Source organism: Anoplopoma fimbria, chromosome 18, assembly GCF_027596085.1.
Source record: "Anoplopoma fimbria isolate UVic2021 breed Golden Eagle Sablefish chromosome 18, Afim_UVic_2022, whole genome shotgun sequence".
NCBI classification, from domain to species: Eukaryota; Metazoa; Chordata; class Actinopteri; order Perciformes; family Anoplopomatidae; genus Anoplopoma; species Anoplopoma fimbria.
This window is the reverse complement of record NC_072466.1, coordinates 13,364,168-13,380,855: the sequence shown is the minus strand read 5'-3', so window position 1 is coordinate 13,380,855 and position 16,688 is coordinate 13,364,168. Positions and strand designations below refer to the sequence as shown.

At 42.2% G+C, this 16,688-nt stretch overlaps 1 protein-coding gene across 1 annotated transcript in view; it reads right to left on the bottom strand.

Moving 5' to 3' along the window:
• extl3 (exostosin-like glycosyltransferase 3) overlaps positions 1 to 16,688 on the bottom strand; it is a 29,756-nt gene that overhangs the window by 5,361 nt on the left and 7,707 nt on the right. The window contains exons 2-3 of the mRNA XM_054618934.1: positions 1,749 to 4,381; positions 897 to 1,024 (exon numbers count right to left, since the gene is read on the bottom strand). Of these exons, the coding sequence (XP_054474909.1) occupies positions 897 to 1,024; positions 1,749 to 3,884 (2,264 nt within the window). The 5' untranslated portion in view covers positions 3,885 to 4,381. The remainder of the gene's footprint in view (positions 1 to 896; positions 1,025 to 1,748; positions 4,382 to 16,688) is intronic.

Sequence of the window (16,688 nt, the reverse complement as noted above, 5' to 3'; positions counted from 1 at the left end):
AGTATTGGACAAAAACACTGTGTTTCAGTTAATCAGATTAGATACTTGGAATTCCTTCTACAGACACAGAAGATGCAAGAAATGTAAAAAAAAAAAAGCAATGAAATGTCTCAAATGTGACACAGCTTTAACGTCTAACAGTCAGCTGCGTGGAGTGGAGGAAACATTCCTGGGTGAGTTTGAGATAACTCACGACAAATGACCCCCTACACACAGACGCACACACACACAAGCTGTTAAAGCACCAAGTTGTAGACGAGTCTGGGGGAGGTGTATAAATAAATAAATATAAATATAATAAATATCTCAAGATGCTCGTTTAATTGGTTTAAACACGGCCTTCACATTTAGCTCATCTCGGTACAGAACTACGAGGCATTGGCCTTTTTATTTTTCTCTGGTTTGGCCTCAAGCAGTTGGTTCAGTTTCTTTGTCTAATTTAGCAGTTTCAGGAATGCGATGCTTTTCTAATTTATTTAGGACATTTTCTCTTCTCACTAGAGACTAAGCATCCCGTATATTTTACTGCATTTTTTTACCTTTCATCTCAGAATTACTCCTGAGGAGAAAAAAAAAAGCAATCTAAATTAATTGCCTTGACAATGCAGTGCCTTTAAAAAGATGATAACTTAAGCAAAAAAGTAGCTTATGTTTTATATTTGTCATTAATTAGGTCGATTTTCTTTTGATAATTTTTTCTGTTTATTAATTAAAAAAAACACATTAAATCCACTCGGATCAAAGCTTTTTATGTTAAACTGTAAAATGCCAAAAAAGTAATGACATACCCCCTTATGTTACCACAGCTAAAAGTGATGGCGAAATTTTGTCTATAGGCCGTTCCTCTTGAATATATGAATCCCTTAAAAAGCGTGCATTCTGACAATATCACTGACCTGAACCCGAACATGATCTCATCGTGGCGTAGATGAGCATCGTCGTCAATCGACAGGATGGCCTCGGTTTCCACGGCGTCCCAGGGAAGGAAGCGGTTGTTGAGGCTGTTCTTTTCTGTGTGGACGACCTGCAGGAGTGGACAACGTTTCTGTCAGACATTTTTGTGAGGACTGATACTTTAAGAATTCTAACTTAGAGAATCTGCAGTTAGTATAGTTAAGTACATTTCGAGTAATGCTAGAAACCAAAAGTTGTACTTCTACATGATGCATATAACTTTAAAATAGTTTGTGATTGTTTAATGGGACCGGACTGCATATGACTCATTATATTACCGACACATCTTAGCACAGAGGTATGACATACATGGGCTTAAGTGCCTATGAGGTTGCCATACGATCTAGGTTTACATGTCGCCTACAGAATCAGTAAATATACTGTTCAGGCTAAGTGCCAAATAACACCAGAGACTCGCAATGACAGATACGGAATCTATTTCTTTAGCTCCTCTTTCACAGTGCACCACATGTCCCTGTCACTAACTAATAGTGTGAATATGAACCACATGAATATTTTATTTTCCGGGCTTAATTCAAAAGCACAAATTGTATTATTCATGGATGTCAGACTTCTTCACATCTTTTAGTAAAGCTGCTGGTAATTGGTACGGACTCCTGCAGAGTTTCAAAGAGGCACTGATCCAAACAGCTCAATGTGATGTACTTCAGGTTACTTTTTTTGCACTTCAGAGGGACAGGATGAGACAGAGATGTATTCCTTACACAAGAAACCGTCACTATTTAGATGAATATGTGAACATTTGTTGAACTTTTTCTGAAAGGAGTGCTCACCACAATCGGCAGGCCGATGTCTGGCCACAGCAGGTCATCTGAAGGAGGCTTGGGCGAGTTCCACACCACCACTACTTTGTTGAGGTACGGCAGGCCATTAAGTCTCTCCAGAGAGTTCATTAGCACCTCCTCCCTCTCATAAGTCAGCATCACCACGGTAAACTGTTCTCGGGGCACATTTCCTCCTAGAGCTGCCTGAAACTCCTTCCCCGAGCCTCCCGTACCTCCACCGATAGGCCTAAAACCAGTACCTGAGCCAAGGAATTTGGCTTCGGAGGGCAGCACGGGGTCCAGAGGGGTGTGAGGGAACAGATGGAAAGGCCCCGGGGCCCGGTTCCACGTTCTATAAGTTTCTGCAGCTGTGTATGTGAAGTTGCGGAGGAAGCGTGGCGAGGCGTAGGGGGGCTCTGTCTCGACAGGACCCAAATCCAGATCCCCGTTGTCAGCCAGGTTGGCATCAGTACCTGCCATCTTCCCTGCTTTGTGGGGAATCTCGACGGCGGGCTCTTCTTTGATGGGTGCAGCAGGAACCTGGATGCTGGTTCTGATGCTGGCCAGGAGGGTGTTGAGGACATTCTCCGTGGTGGAGAAGTAGGTCTCCCACAGAAAGCGGCCCTGACGCCTCATGGCCAACATGTCGTTGTCCGATAGGCTGCGCAGCAGGAAGTGTAGCTCTGTGACGCGAGGCTTGGGGACAATAATGGCTGCTTCACTCCAGCGAATAAACTGGTGATACGGCAGCCTGGAGTGGTCGCCCAGCACGACTGGAATGGTCCCTACCTCTAGGGCCTCAAAGAGCCTCATCCCACAGCCTGCTGAGGCCACCAGCTGTCCGTCCCCTGGAGCGATCACCAAGCCAAAAGTTGAAGCCTTGAGGACCTCCAGCCTGTCCTCCCTCTCTCCACAAAGAGCCCACTCGGTCGGCAAACTTGGCCGTGGGTTCTTGCAGGTGAACTCCACCAGCACCTGATCCAAGTGGCTGTCCTGCACCGCCTTTAAGGTGCCGATGATGCGATCGTCGTAGTCGGCCGGTGGGTCTCCTTCCATTTCCTCCTCGAAAGACTGAGGGGGTGCCTCCTGTAAGCTGCTCCTCAGCGACTCCACCCTCTCCCCCTGGAAGGTGAAGAGGTATTTCCTCTTTACGGGAACTTGAGGGGGCACCTCCAAAAAATTTGGTTCTGAGAGGGCATGAACCAGTGGAGAAACGACCAGGTCAAAGCCCTCACGGTACTGCTGCTCCAGGAAGGTGGACTGAGCGACTGCCGCCCGTCCTGTGCTCACATTATACAGGAAGTTCTGTGTCATGGACTTTCTAGAAAAATGCACCAGTACATGATTGTGTCCATCAGACCTCCAGTAAGGGAGAGCTTTTAGTTGCTTCTCCAGCTCTGAAGGAGATGGCGGTGGGGAGGAGGACTCTTGTAGCTCTCCTACCAACACCAAATACAGACAAGCGATGCTGGGGTTATCGGTTATATAAATGTTGCTCTTTACTGAAGCTGCAAAAGCCTGCTTCACCAGTGGGTCAAGATAATCCGCCCATGAATAGGAGCCCGTGTCGTAGACATACACAGGAAAGCCAGACGTAAGAGGGCAGCGCGCATAGTCGAAGCAGGAGCGTAGGCGGCAGGAGCGGGCAGACTTGGGTGGTGGCAGACCCGGGTCCTCCTTGTCCGGCAGCAGCCTGACTGGCAGCGATAACTTGGGCTGGTTCTGGGCCATCAGTTCTTTATATGAATGCTCCGTCTGGCTGATAACGTTCTTTAGCTGCAGCAGGTCCTGCTTGGCGCTGTCGATGCTCCGCTTGCAGGCCTCGATGCGCAGGTTGAGCCGGGCGATCTCCCCGTTGAGCTCCTGCCTCTTGGCCTCCAGCTGCAGCAGCTCCTCGCTGACTGACTCGCGGATCCGGCAGAGGTCCTGCACATGTTTTGCCTCACACAGTTCACCGCCGGGCCGCGGCCCAAAGATGCGCTTGTCGGGACCCCCAGCTTCGTCGATGGTAGTGAGGTAGTAGTGGGCGATGAGTGGGAAGAAGACCAGGATGAAGAAGAGCATGAAACTGAGCCAGGTGAGGCGCACGCGCCGTAACACCCATGGCTGGCCACCGGCACCCCCTCCACCGCCGTTACGCTGCATTGTTGACTCTCTCAGTCTGCTCCTCGCCCAACCAAGGAACCGTTGCTATGGGGATCAGCAGCAGCCATGATACGACCTTGTCAGCAAGGTAGTGGGATGGATACTAAATCATCAAAGCTGGGCTGTGGCTCTGTCCTTGTGTGAAGGTCATGTGGGACCGTTTACCTCCTCTCAAGAGTCCTGTGAATATTGGCTCGAGGTTCAGCCTCACCTGTATTCGAATATGTACTCTAATGTGTTATAGCCCACACAAACTAATGCCATTTCTATTGCAAGGTTCCAATTGTTCCAAATCTATGTCAGAAAACAGTCCTGCGTCTGGAGAGGGGCTCCCCTCGATGGGTGATGAGGTGATGGCATGGCTGCTCACAGATCAGTGAGATTGCTGGGCGGGCCGGTTGCTTCTATCAGGGTTGTGCTCATTTTCTGGCCCCTTGTCAGGAATTCCTCTGGAGATGGGGCTTCTGAAATCTTCTCTTTCTTCTCAAAACAGGAACCTGGGAGAGAATATCAAAAAAAAAAATGAGTGACAATGATTAAATCATTATCTGTAGATCAGAGTGACTACTAGTTAAGAAAGAATGAGCTGGATTTAACAGGTAGAACCCACAAAGACGTCTTATTTTATGTCAGAAAATATCATACATTTTGCATGCACCTCTCAAAACTTCAAGCTACTTTGAGCGAAGCAAACCTCCCATATGTCCTGGATGTTAGTCACTTTTGTATTTTGCATTATTAAAGACAGTCTTCTGAAATGCTAAACGGCCCCAAGGTAAGGTCCACAGAAGCTTTTATTTATAGTCAGGCTTTCCGTAGTCAGCCACTGTAAATGTTTCTTTGTAAAGCAAGCTCTGCAGCTCATCCATTTTTTTTCCACCGCATTATGTGCATGATTGTTTAGTCTAGGAAAAAAAAGAAATCATCAGTGTGCTGCAGAAGACCAGAGGGTGTATCTCTTTTTCTTTCTATATCTTCTCTTCCTAAGTCACAGAGAAAGAGAACACAACGGGGGAGAGCCGTCACTGTTGAACTACACACAGCAGGCGAGCCAACACCACCATCACCTCCAGCAAATCTCATTAGAGGCATCCCGACCTCATCACCGACTCAAATTACTGAGCATCCCTGATAACGGTCCATCTTAGAAAGTGATGTGGATTCCTCTTCGCTGGCTCAGAAGAGAAAAAGGCTCAGGCTTTCACAAAGGAAACCAGCTGCACCTTCAGATGCAGACTACTGTGCTATTGCCAGTTTCATTTCAAAGTTTTCAAGATGCTCCAAAGGCCAATGGAGGTGAGCATTCAGAATATAATGGCTTGTGATTTATGTTAAGATCAATGCAAGAGTACCCATAGATACATCTTCCTTAATAGATAGGAGCTGGTTAAAAAAAGAAAGGAAAAATCCAAAACGTGAGGAGTTGTTTTCAGTATGCAGATGTTTTTGAAAAAATAGCTCTTGGCTAAAATCCAAAGTAAAACTGGAAGTTATATAATAGTCCCTTTAAACAGGCGTGAACGTAACTGAAAGATTCTTACATCTTGAGCATAATTAAAATTTCAGCACAGATTTTTCAGATTTTTTTCCTGTCCACAAGCAGAAGGCAGAAGATCTATTGCTCAATCACACCACAGCACAAACCCAGAGGATGTTCTGTAGGCCAAGAGCCAAACAGCCCTCATCACATACAGTGCTAACCCGACAACACTGACCGGGAGCCTCGATAAAACAGTGCAGTTCAGTGACGCCGTCGCAGAGGCGAAAAGGAACGCAGGTGGTGTGTTTACCTGCTGCCGAGATAACAGCTCCTCTTGATAAGGATGTTATTCCCCCGACTGGTGAATTCAAACCTCTGTGGTTGGAACGCTTTCATTGCTGCCCGGCTAGATCAAAATGTACAGATACCATCTTTAAAAACAAACAGAGAAAAAAAAAAAGCCTAATTCTGTCACAGTCAAGAAATCATTTCTCCGTGCTGCCTCCATGTGACGGGCATTTCTGATGTTTAGAGATTACTTTCTCCCCCCAGACTCCTGAAAAACAGCATCTTGCCACACAGCTGGCGTGTGCGTGTGTGTCTGTGTCTGTGTGTGTGTGTGTGTGTGTGTGTGTGTGTGTGTGTGTGTGTGTGTGCACTCGCCTGTCAAGGAGAGGAATGTGGAAAGGTACTGGCCAATCACATGGCAGGCACGTGATTTCATCTTGCCTAAAATGACCGCCATCCTGCTGCTACTTGTCTCCTTCTAGCTGCATGTCTGAATGCACCGTAAACCTTACATACCATCAGGCTGCATGATGTTAGACCAGATACACAGTTCTCTGCTGTCAAATACAATGTTTTTATTATTTGTAACATCTTCAAAAACACACCTCAGTCCACATTTTTTTTTAATCAAAGGGCTGAAAATAATTATTTTCATCATCCATTATTTTCTGAATTAAGTGATTCATTATTTTAACGGATAATAATGAAAACTGGCAATTATAATTCACCAGACCCCAAGGTCTTCATATTCTTTATTTTGTCCCAACAATAATCCAAATCCCAAAGTTATTTAATTTACAATGATATGAAACTGAATAAAGTAGCAAATCTTCACTTTTGAGACGCTGAACAGATAATGTTCAAGCTGACAACAACGACAGAAACGAATAGTCGAATATGAAAATAGTGATATAGTGGATGATTCATTTTCTGTTAATTGACCAATTCATTGATTGACAACTTATATTTTTGATTGTGAAATCCTTCAGTCTTAAAAATATGAAAATGCTCATCAGTATTTCCAAGCGCCTAAACTCCCTTGTTCAAATGTCCAAACCGCAAAGAGATTCAATTTACAATGATATAAAACTGAAAAAGCAGCAAAAGCCTCAAATCTGAGAAAGCTGAAAGTTGCAAATGTTCCGCAGTTTCCTTTGATAAATGACTTTATCAATGCATCTATTATTGTTGATGAATGATTTTCTGCCTTTTGACTAATCAAATTCAGCCCTATTTTATGAGTTGATTTCAAGGTCGCAGATTCAATGCCACACAAAAATACTTTCTAGAACACCTGAAACATATTGCTTTCTGAGTCCCATCATCAATCATAATACAGTTGTGTTTTCCAGCAGCACTAAGCGTGAATGCTTCTGGATTACCTGGATATATCTGCATTTAAAATAGTGCCAAAGCATTACCAAGCCCCTGACTAGAGGCTAACTTTGCCAAATGCCATCTCAAGCAGCAATTACAGAGCATCACACTGCTTCAGTTACAGAAGTGAATATTCGGTATATGATCGGCTGCAAATGTGCAGCCACAGTCAAATGAGGGAACAGAGTAACCCAGGTTAACATTAGACAAGATGCTCTGGTCCTAAGAAGTAACCACAGGCCAGTGGCCTTTAGTGAAGTTAGGTAGGTACATGTACAGTAAAAACTCCCAGGACATCGGACCTTTTGAACGCTGACTCTCATCCTGCTGCTTCGTGACGTGCCCGAGGTGCAGAGTGACCGAGTGGCGACTATCACAACAGTCTGATTAATTGCTGCATGACTGCCAGTGTCACAGGGGTGATGGCAGACAGATGTTGGCAAGTGCTGTTGCTAGGCCTAATCTGGAACCAAAAACATGCTGGTTTAAAAGTCCTGCTTCTGGGAAACAGAGCAACACACACACAGATAGAAACTAAATCTCAATCTCTTCAGTTGTAGTTTTCTAATCTGCAGAAAGTCTCCTCTCTGCTGCAGTCGGCTTAATCCGACTGCTGTCAGCATGGAAAACACAGAGGAAAGCATCGATCGCTCTGGATTTACTTTGTGGGGATCAATGATAATGCCATCATTACCTGCCGCTGAGCTGCAACGCGGTTCGGTGTTAAGCACCTAAAGGGCTGCCGTTGGAGCCATTTTCACTTTAACGCTTTGGGCATACAAGACGTGTATGAGAGAGCTATTAAATCTATTTGCGCTCAAAGAGAGATACGGATATGCTCGTCCTTGCCGTCACCTTTTACAACACAGTCTGCAGTAACAATATTAAATGGAGCCATCGGGGGAAAACAGATGTTCCGATGCCAATTTTTCCTTTCCTGAACTCCGATACCTGAAGTTGTGTATCGACCAATACAGTGCAGTACCAATCGGATACCAGTGCGTCAAAACAAATATATAAATATCATTTTTTGAACATTTGTGTAATACTAACCCTGTATGGATGTGATAGGATTGCTTAGCATTGTTGTATAGCATGGCTCAAGTCGCACCCTTTTTAAAACATATCAAGATTATAGTTACTGGTGTTGAAACTAATTTGTGTCTGTGTGTCCCCCCCTAAAAACTAAACCCTTGCAGACTTATATGGAGCCGTTTTGCTGCTGAGATTTTCCAGAGTAAAATATTGACAAATTGCTGACAATTCGCTAGATCTGGCTATTGTTAGGGCTGCACGGTGGTGTAGTGGTTAGCACTGTCGCCTCACAGCAAGAGGGGCCCGGGTTCAATTCCCGGGCCGGACAACCTTCTGTGTGGAGTTTGCATGTTCTCCCCGTGTCAGCGTGGGTTCTCTCCGGGTTCTCCGGCTTCCTCCCACAGTCCAAAGACATGCAGGTTAGGTTAATTGATGACTCTGAAATTGCCCGTAGGTGTGAATGTGAGTGTGAGTGGTTGTCTGTCTCTATATGTCTGCCCTGTGATAGGCTGGTGACCTGTCCAGGGTGAACCCTGCCTTCGCCCGTTGACAGCTGGGATCGGCTCCAGCACCCCCGCGACCCTTAACTGGATAAGCGGTTACGGAAGATGGATGGATGGCTATTGTTACACTTTCCGCCAGCACCTGCTCAATCAAGTACTGTGCATGTGCAACTATCACCAGAGATGTTTAAAAAAAAAAAAAAAAAAAAGGCGAGATGGCTCACTCCCTAGTTTCTTCCATCATCCTTTTCGGACGCAGCAGTCTTGTTAAACTAACATGCAGGGTGTATGGATTGGGCAGAGAGTGACAGACGTTGTTGTTGTTGTTGTTTATGTGAAGAGTAAGTGAGCTGATAAATATGAAGCGATAACACAATTTTGGATCGGTGGATAGACTCAAGTACTTGCCGAAATCCAATCCGGCATTTAAGGTTGTAGCGGATGCATTTCTGATACTGGTATCATAACAACTCTACTGGGAAATACTCACTGTATAGCTGCAGAGACCAAGTAACACATTATACTATATTATTCTTTGCAAAGATTTTGCCATGTTGAATTACTTCCTTACATTTGATGATTTATCTTAAAGTGTGTAAATATTTCATTAATCATACTGAAAACCAATACTAATATGATATACTATCCAACCCATATCCAGAAGGCTAAACCCTGCAACATGTTCAAATCTGTAGTCTGTAGTCTTCTCAGGGGACAGGAGAAGCTAAAGCACAGCCGCCCCACCGATGACCCAGATAAAAAACCCTTTTGCTCCACATGGTTAGCAGCACTGAGCAAGCAGTGACTTAGTCAGCGAATTACTGGTCAGGCCTAAGAATAACGCTGCCTGTATTAGTCTAGCAGTCTGTTCATTTGATTTAGAGGTCTGGAAACTGACGAGATGCATTCAACTCAGGTTTTAGTATCAATAAAGATCAAGTTCCTGGCTCAAGTCAAGTCAGAGAGCGTGAGAGTATGTAATGTTTGCAGGCACTCAGAGATGCATCGTGCTGTGATTAGTGTCAAGAAGATTTAGGCAGAATATCTTCATCTGGTCTCTTTAGAATAGCAGTTGCAGGTGCCGAGCTGAGAGCCTGAATGAAGAAGTGGGACGCTACTTTCAAGTTCCCAGACATTCGAGGGCGAGCGCTTGTATAAATGTTTGAACAGTCTCTCTGCATACTGGGGTTCTGAGACAGTCCTGAAACTCCTTTATGAAGAAACAAAAAGCACAGAATCGACATCAAACTATAACAGGTTTTTACTTTACAACAACCAGTTCAATTCAAGGGTCGCATCTCATGTGGGGAAGACGGGGAAATGCAGATGGAGCAGCTGGTGAATATTGAACTTTCTGAGAAGTGACATACCTTTCCTCAAAACAGGATGATGGTGTGTGTGTGTGTGTGTGTGTGTGTGTGTGTGTGTGTGTGTGTGTGTGTGTGTGTGGGTGGTTTTTTTCCGCCTGTCTGTGAGGGATCTGACTGAGCTTTTGACAGATAGTAAGATGAACTGAGGGATTTAAAGGCTGACAGAAAGATCACACAGCTTGTATTTTTAATAAGGCCCCAGCTAGCACGGCTCAAAGACGTAGGTGCTGCAAGGGCTGAAATATTAAGAAGATGGATCTTTGAATTTTCTTTTAATGTCTCAAGAAGAAATATCTTTTTCTAATGAGAAGACTGACTTTAAGAGTGATTTTCCACCCCAATTCAAACGCTCTCTTCCACTGCTTAATGTTTGATTTGCTGCTTAATCAATCTGAAAAATAAATAATAAACAAGGACAAACAGTCATAAAGTAATGTGTAATTCGTCAGACAGCCTCCTTCATCATCAATTATTCTTTTCCTAGGTGCAAACACTGAATCTTAGGCACAACGGTGCTTTTAGTGAAACGCTCAATTCCTTATGCCAACTGGGTCACAATGACAATGCTAACATCTTATTTATGTTCATCTTACTTATATGTGTTAGCATGCTAACATTCGCTAATTAATACTAACCACAAACTGCAGCTGAGGCTAATGGTAATGCAATTACTTTTGCAGGTATTTTGTCACCAGAGTCAGGAAACGGTTTATTGCCAAATATGTTACACATACAGGGAATTTGGTGCATAACAATAAACACAGTACAGTGCATAAATCAAAGTACTGGAAAAACTGAAATTTTCACCCAATGATGGTCTACTTAAAAGAGACTCACAACACTGTAGAAGGCTTGCTTTAAATACCAGTTTTTACTGTTCGAGATTTAGAAAAATTGCAACGTTTTGAGCCTGAATTGGATCCTCATCAAGTTTTTGGGAAGCACAATAACAAATGTTTGGACAACAACTGGAAAAGACAAATCTGTGTGTTTTTAGCACACCGATTGTTGGGTATATTTCAATGAAATAGAAAAACTTGAACCTTGTGATAGCACTAGAGGAAAAGTCAGGAGACCATCAAACTAAGCAGGATCCATCCTCTGGGGACCATGAATGTATGAACAATATATCATGGCAATTTACTGAATAGTTGTTGAGATATTTCAGCCTAGACAGAAGTGGTGGACTGACCAAACATTTAATTCATCTATCTGAGACACAAAAAGCTGTGTCCATATTAGCCACACAGTATACCCAAACCACATGGTGTAAAAAAGAAGAAGACAAAGGTCTCTTTCTGCTGTGTGATAAAGTTACACAAGTTAATACCGGAGTATTTCTCTGAAGTCAGCCACTCATCACTTCCACGGCAGCTGTAGGAAGGTTAAATATACTGTAGGGCTGGGACCACTTATCGTATATACAGAGAAATCAATAAGAAAAAGAACTTAGTGTGCTCCCTTTCTCTATAAATAAATGTTCTTCACATGTATTATATTACAATAGGTGCTGAGGGCAGTGAGAGTGTTTGTTTATCACTTTAAACCTTTTCATATGGATTTTCTTAGCTGGTCAAGGTCATAAATGATCTCACTAATCATTCCATTCATTCAACATGGAGCTGTCGATAAGTTGACTGACAAAAACATCGATTAGTGTGATTGAAGCCTATGTGATAAAAGTGATTGTCATTTTGCTTGGAAGAAAATACCAAACACTGCCTTCGTCCAGCTTCTCTAAAGTGTAGATGTACTGCTTGCTCCACTTTTTTTTTTTTAAAAATCTATATTTAAATTGAATAACTTTTGGGTCTTCAACTGTTGTTTGGACGAAACAAGACATTTGACAGTTTCTACTTGGGCTTTAGGTAATAGTGAGGCATTATTCACTATATTCAGACATTTGATTTGACTTATTCCTTAGTTGCATCCCTCAGCTCTAGTCTAAGTAGAAAAGAGATACTAGTAAAAACTGAAGCATGTGAATGTTTTAAATCCAAAATATACAACATTTTTAGCTTACTGCAGCAGAGAGCACACAGTCTCTCTGGAGGTGATGCTGCTGCACTCCAGAAACTCATCATGGCTTCTGGGACTCCATGTTATCCTGATGCATTTCTCCCCTTAAGGGGCTCTCGCTCATTGTGCTTGCAGACAACCCTTCAAATAATTAATTGTGATTTCATGGAGAGGATCGAGGTAGGGCACTCCCCGTGGAGGTGATGGGTGGAAAAAGATGGAAGCAGCTGCAGGGGATAGCACAGTCATAGTGCTGTGTGAGGGGAGCAGCTGTTGCAGCCATGGATCACAGCTCATCTGTAGACGGCTGACTGAGCCATCTCAAGGACTTTTTTTTTCCACTGGTAAATTACAGATGTGCCTGTAGGGCTGTGGAGTAGTTCTTCAAAGGGAAAGTTAGAAAATGTAGTTTTTAGTTTTTTTTAGATCTAAGAATCAAGTACTACTTTATTAAGAGAAACAACTGATGTGATAGTCAAGTGCTGAAACAATTACTTTGTGATCAAAATTAAACGACAACCATTTTGATTATTTTGATCATCAAATATGTTTTTACTTTATTTTGTCTTCTACCACTTATATTGAGAACAGGTGAAATGACGAAGCCAGATGTGGCTGTGAAAATGTCTTGTGTGACTTATACAACATTTTCTTGTCTATGTGTGCAATTCTATGTGTGCAATTCTTTCACTCAGAGTGTGGCTGATATGCAATGATAACAATGGCTTTTTGACTGGTAGACTACTTGTTCCTTTACAAAGCAGTATGCCTCAACTTCTTTGGGTATTCATTCCTGCCTTACATCATAAGTGCAAATTTATTTAAACCACCAAATTGGACAAAACAACTATTTTCAAATTGGGTTTACAAGAGATTCGAATTGCCATTTTAAACAATTTCCTTGCATTTTATAGTTTGAAGTAAGGCCTTATCAAGGATTACAATGCTTTCACTTTAGTTTTGAGAAACCTGAATACGATGGCTGATACTCCCGACACGGCATTTTGTCGTGTTATAGTAGGAGAAGCACAGTTGTATTTCTTTACATTAATTATTCCTGCATTCCACCAAGAGTTGGCCCTGGTATTGTGCATGCTGGCTCTCTGAATTATAGCTTATTGGGAAATTTAATGGAACTGAGCAATCGTTAATGTTACCAGTTTCACCTGTGCTTTTCCTACAACAAGTCTAAATGCCTGTGGGGAAAGAGGTCCATTACTGAGTAAAAAAAATCTCAATGTAATATTGTAAAATGTAGTTTTTGGGGACACTTGAATACAATTTTTGGAAGGAGATGTTTTGGCAGCAATATAAAAGAGATATCACTCAATGGTTTATAAAAATCTCTAATGGTTGATATATTCATGGAGTTTCTCAGTATATATATATCGTCATAAAGTCTAATATATATATATATATATCGTCATAAAGTCCAAGCCTAATGTGCTTTCTTGAAAACATATTACTTTGCCATACAGGCCAAATTAAAGAGATTTTGTTAAGCCCAGTTTAGATAATGGCCTTTAACTTTAAGTACCACATCCTGTATTAGCACTGAAAAACTTTCCAGTTATTCTGGTGGGTGCTGCTTCCTGCTGCTCCTTTAATTACTGTATCTAATAAGGCTGAAGAGAGGACAGTGAGGCCGTTATGATCATCAGGAGTATCGGTACGGTGATGCCCCGGCACACAAGCAATTAAGGTCGCCCTCCATGTGGACCCCTTCCTACTCAGTGCGAAATACGAGCGTATTCACCTTTATCTTTGAGGGAAGACAAATACACATGGAGGCAGACAGGAAACGCACCCTTCACTGTCCTGCTGTTTGGAAACAAACGCGTCTGGTTATGTGTATTTATAACTTTGCTCAATAGCATTTTAGCACGGCAGAGACAAAGAGAGAGAGAGAATGAGTTCATAATGACAGATGGGCCTGGGTGCCTCCCATCCTCCAAAGCTCCTGCAATATGACAAAGATTACACAGGAGAGCAATTCCCAAAAAAAAGTGCCCATGTCTTAGGGGATAGCACATGTTCCACTTTTAAAAGACACTCCAAGGTAAAACAAATATCAAAAGTATCCAGAAAATTCTTATGGCGACTTTATCACAACTGACGACCAATCTGTCAGCATCTTCAGTGATGAGGCTCATGCGTTTGTACGAGCTGGGAGAATGATAAACAAAATGTATGGCAGTGGCTTTGCAGCGAGCGCTAATCTGTCACTGAAGCCTCTGCTGTAAAAACTGCTGTGGCACAAGCTGCCCCCAAAGGGGTGAGGCGAGGAGAGACTCACTGTGTTGGTGCAGACTGAGAGTGTGACAGCCAATTAGAGTCGGAGCAGACGTACAGACACACAGGACTCCCTCATTTTTCAGCAAACAACAGCTCGCACATTTTGATAATGAGCTCCGACTGCTAGAAAAAAAAAACGGGATACATTTTTAATTCTCACTTGCTTTGTCGTTGCCAGAAACTCTCACAGTAGGCAAAAATTGAATTGCGTGTTCTTTGGTTTTTCCTAAAAATGGTTCGTTAGCATTGTTACTTTGCTCCTCCCGACAGGGTTAGAAACTGAAAGCTGTTTTTTTTCCTTTATCCCTTTATTATGGTTTTACTTCTTTTTTCTTTTTTAAGTAAAACAAAATTGATGTTGGACTAAATCTTTTTGAACCAAAAGTGCAGTAAAAATGTGTTTATTTGAATGTTTAAAAAACAAACTACAACTAAGTTCTACCACAGAATGGCAGTCTACCGGTCCACAGAAGAGGGGAGGAAATAAGTGAATGTGAATGTGTGAATGTGTTTAAGTTACAGACTGAATCTGCATAGTTTAAATACAGATGTAGATGAGTTTAGTCAGGACTCGAGGCAAGATTCACTACTAATTCCTCTTGATGTGGTGTGTAAGGCAGCGTTTGACTAGCATTTCTTTGCTTTTCCAATTCCTGCAAAGTCTGGTCATGAATTTATCTTTTTTTAAATTGTATTTACATGTGGGCTTGATTGCTTATGAGGTTATTTAATGGAGCTTTGAGCTCACGCTGTGCATGCCTTGAGAATTAAATGTATTTTTAAAGTGACTATGCTGAAAGTATTTCCTAAAATGTCTATAATGTCGTCTACATCTGGAAAAGGAACTGCAGTGCCACTAAAGCTTAGACTAAGTGAGGAGGATTACTTTTGACAGTATTGATTAGTTCTTTTATCATTTTCACTTTATCTAATCAATGCAAGTCATGTCGGACAGGGTGAGAAAGAAGAAAATCACATATTTTTCATTTGACAAACCAAAGTTCAAACAGGCTTCTCGTCCATGTCCTGTTATAAGACATGCCCACATTCCTCATGACGCACCAACTACATTGTAAAGCGCCTGTCTTCAGAGGGAATTTCTGTGCTCAAATGCCTGCAACTGGTGTTTGACCCATTCATTACCAAAAATCTAATTACAGGCTGCCACATGGTACTCATTTAGCCATTCGCGTCTCCATAATTACTTTAGGCAGAGATGAAAAGGGACATGAGACTCTGAGACTACAAACAGGCCTGTCATACACTGTCTCAACTGGCAGAAACACTTAAAGTGTGACCTAAAACGAAAACCGGAGTCATGTTATTGCCTAAGTTCCTTTATTTATTTTTTTACTTAACTGTATTTATGTTACTTTATCTGAACTCTTAAATCCCTTTAAAATAACTTCCAAATACAGTACTTAAATAATCACAATTTTTTTTTACTATTTTTGTTACATTTTCTTCTTTTGTTGGGTTGTAAGATTCAGGCAATGGTATCCCAATTTCCCTCACTGATCAATAGTCTTTCCCTTCATCAGCAGGATAAGCATCGTGGATTTCATGTTAGCCCTACTGCTTTATACTAAATCTCAGATTTCAGCCAAAATAAGAAAGGTTGTCTGAGTTTTTCTGAAGCAGGTGCATATCTAATTGGTCATGCTACATGTATGCAGAGTTAAATTAAAGTAAATTCCTTTCATTAATCAAGGGACTTTTCACAAGCCATCAGGTCCCAATTTTGAAGGGCAGGGCCGACCTTGATTAGTCGCCTGGTCCTTAATCTCACTTAATCTGGAGCAAAGTGAATGCAGCAGGTCGCAACTACAAGAACTTCAACAGCTCAATGTTACAGCAGTTTGTCCAAGACCAGAAGCAAAATGAGGTCAGGAAGAAACATGAAGAGTCTTTTTGTATTCAAGAGTGGAAGCTGCGTCAGCGATTGAATACACCAAGTTCACTGCAGACTCTCTAGAAACCTCTTTCTTTCTCTCAGTGAAGCAACATCTAAAAAGATGGTTCAAATAAAAGCACATTGTCCACCACATCCTGTCCTTCTATTTATAAGTAGGGTACACAAATCGTTTAGACGAGTACATGGCGGATGGAAAAATCAAAGATGCAGCTGGACTCCCTTGTCTTAATATTCTTCATTTCCTGAAGCCAACCTAATAAGCATTAGCTCTGTGGGTTATATCGAGTCAAAACTGTCAATAAATTCTTGGGTGGAGATTCAGAGGAAAGCATTATTGTCACTACTTCAATGCTATTTATACACATTTTAATCATTTGAGAATCTGTTGATGGGTAATAAGTCAACACCACTATGATGTAGAAATCGAATCGTAATCCAATACTGCCACAAAGCAGTCCTGCCGTGGCCTAACACAAGCAGAGATGTTAATGGGATAGCTACCACGGTATAAATGATATGGCC